This window comes from Lucilia cuprina, chromosome 4, assembly GCF_022045245.1.
Source record: "Lucilia cuprina isolate Lc7/37 chromosome 4, ASM2204524v1, whole genome shotgun sequence".
Taxonomy (NCBI): domain Eukaryota; kingdom Metazoa; phylum Arthropoda; class Insecta; order Diptera; family Calliphoridae; genus Lucilia; species Lucilia cuprina.
Genome location: NC_060952.1, coordinates 22,783,173 through 22,786,054, shown reverse-complemented (window position 1 = coordinate 22,786,054; position 2,882 = coordinate 22,783,173). Strand labels below are relative to the sequence as shown.

The 2,882-nt window shown below is 32.4% G+C and overlaps 1 protein-coding gene across 2 annotated transcripts; it reads left to right on the top strand.

Moving 5' to 3' along the window:
- Positions 1–386: 386 nt before the first annotated feature.
- On the top strand, positions 387–1,651 carry LOC111675801. Of its 2 annotated transcripts, XM_046949790.1 has the most exons (3): positions 387–420; positions 498–593; positions 657–1,651. In XM_046949790.1, the coding sequence occupies exons 1-3, from the start codon at positions 397–399 to the stop codon at positions 1,551–1,553; spliced, it is 1,017 nt and encodes a 338-aa protein (XP_046805746.1). In that variant the 5' UTR covers positions 387–396; the 3' UTR covers positions 1,554–1,651. The 2 variants fall into 2 exon arrangements, with proteins under 2 accessions (XP_046805746.1, XP_023292410.2); XM_023436642.2 differs by having other exon boundaries at positions 498–1,651.
- The last annotated feature ends 1,231 nt before the right edge of the window (positions 1,652–2,882 follow it).

Below are 2,882 nucleotides of genomic sequence, written 5' to 3'. Positions count from 1 at the left end.
AATATAAATAATATCGTAACATTTTAAAATTATTCATAGGAGACAAGTTTTGCCTACATATGTACATATTTGTGTGTATTTGTTCATATGTTTATGCATATTGGAGTAAATAAAACGTATAAAAATAAAGTTTTGCAATTCCCACAAAAACATAAGAGGTATTATGATTTGAAAAATGTTACATCAACATGATTGGTCATTGTCATCTACATTTGATAGTTTTGTGATAATTTTTGAGGCAAATAAGTTACAGTGATGCTGTTAGTTGAATATTTGTTGGTGTGTGGTAAAACGATATTCAAATCGTATAAAAGTGTTGGGATGCTCTGGATATGACATCAGTTAAACAATATATTTCATTTAATCAACAAGTTGAGGAATAACAAAATAATCAAAATGAATACATTTTTAACAATTATGGTAAGTGTGTCTAATGATACATAAACAAAAGGAACTTTTAAGAACATTTTCTTTTATCTACCATTTACCTAATATAGTGTTTGGCTTTGGTAGCTAGTGCAGCAGCTAAGCCTGGCTACAACTATCAACAACCAAAATCTGTTGTTAAACAATCATTCTTTCCCTCAGCACCAGTAAGTAACAATGTCATTTACTCTGCCCAGCAAGCTCCCCCATTGACCTCATTCAATGTTCAGTCTCAAAGCCAGCAAATCAAGCAAAACTTTGTCGGTTCAGTACCACCTCCTCAATTTGCTCCTCAGCCTATTGATGTATCCCCTCCTCAATTTGTTGCTCCTGTACAACAGTATTCCCCGGCTGCTCCTCAATTTGTTGGCCCAGCTCCTCAATATGTTGCTCCTGTGCAACAATCAGCTGTTTATGCTCCTTCTGCTCCTGCTTTATCTTCATCCCAGTACAATTATCAACCTCAACAACAAACCATTGTCTCCAAGGATATTTTCATTCACTCTGCTCCTGAGGAAACCGAAGAAATTGGAGGCGATCTAGGTGCTGAAGCTGGTCCTATTCGCAAGAACTACCGCATTGTATTTATTAAGGCCCCAAGCCAAAACTTGAAACTTAATTTGGATGCTCTAAAACGTGCTCAAGCTTCCAACGAAGAAAAGACTGTCATCTATGTATTGTCCAAGAAACCCGACCTCGCCAACATCCAAAATCAATTGTCTGCTGTACAAACCGAACAAAAGGCCCACAAACCTGAAGTTTACTTCATCAAGTACAAGACCCAAGAAGAAGCCAACCGTGCTCAGCAAGAAATCCAAGCCCAATACGATGCTTTGGGTGGTTCTACCCGCATTTCGGATGAAGGTGTTGCTCCCGTTACCTCCGTCATTGGTGGTAGTCCCGTTAAGGTTGGTTCTGTTGGTCCCGTTTTCGGCAGTGGCTCAAACAATGTTCCTGTATTTTCCAGTGGTTCTTTCGGCGGCAATTCCAACTTTGTACAATCTGCTAGCAACAACCAACAAACTTTCGTACAACAATCTTTCCAAGGTAACCAAGGTTCAGCTTCTACCGTAAGCTTTGGTGTTGAAGCTCCACACAACAAGTACTTACCTGCTCAAAAGAAATAAGTTGGCAATCCACTTATTTGAATAGATAGTGCCATTTTTTCCCTAAATTTTCTTAAAACTATTTTTACAATTGATCTTCTTTCTATCGACATTTAATGTTTTGTATATACACATTGATATAATTAATTTATTCATATCACAATAAAAAACTATTATTAAAAATATATTGGTATTGAGTTTTTATTCATATTATATATATTTAGTTGACTATAGTAAATAACTTGGGTTCGCAAAATTAATAGGAGACATCTTGTTTGAAAAAGACGATATAACGATTTACAGTTAAATTTAATTTGAAAATGATCCTTATATACAACGTCCACTTACAGAAAATAAATAATAATACAATTACTAACACCAAAATTAAAAAAAAAAAATCTAAATCATTTTTAGGTATTGGGAGCTCTTAGTGATTATGTTAAAAATGTTTTTTTTTTTTAATATTAAAGTATTAAATACTTATTTAGTTTTTATCTTATTCAGAATTATTGTAAACATTTGTTGATATGAAAGGTATTTTCATAAATGTTATATACTTTTAAATATTAGTAGGCAGTATGAAGACTTAATAACATTTAATATATTTTCGAGCTCAGAAGCCTTATTTGGGTGGTACGTTTGTATGCTGCGTATAAGAAATAATTAACCGATTTTAACCAAAAAAGCTTTGTCATTGTTTAAAAAAATGAGCATGCCGAGTGAAGTGACATAAGAACATTTAACATATTTATGAGTTAATAGGCTTTATTCTGGCGGTTTATTAAGAAATAATAAACCGATTTTAACCAAAAAGGCTTCGTAATTGTAAAAAATGAGTATGTGTCAAATTGCATCCAACTATCTTAAAATAGAAAGTGGTTCTGAGCCGATTGGTATACCTTAAGGTGGGTGTAGGACTAATATTTTTGGGTGTTACAAACATTAATACAAACGCATAATACCCTCTCCACTGTAGTAGTGCAGAGTATGATTATTTAAATTAATTACCTCAATAATATTAGTTATTTTACCACCCCTAAAAAACGAAACGATATTGGTAAATATGAAGAAATTTCATCATATTAACTATTTACTAAACGAAAATATCTATATTGTGAAATACAATTTTTGTTTGCTGCACAATAACAAAATTTATTCATATTTACGCCATATTTTGCAGTATTTATATATGTAAATTTTTGTTTCTGTGTATGTGGATAGGGTCAATTTGTATTTTAATGAGTAATGTTTGTTATAGGTTCTCTCCAAATGTAAATTCATGTATACGGTTGCTTCTTTTGATTATTTTTTTTTACAAATTTTTTACTATAGTCTATTTTTTTAAAAGGG

What these genes read in the sequence shown, in the direction of transcription:
- LOC111675801 (XM_023436642.2), top strand. Translation starts at nt 397, where the DNA reads ATGAATACATTTTTAACAATTATG. An exon ending in ATACATTTTTAACAATTATG is followed by an intron (nt 421 to 497) that starts GTAAGTGTGTCT and finishes TACCTAATATAG; the next exon opens with TGTTTGGCTTTGGTAGCTAG.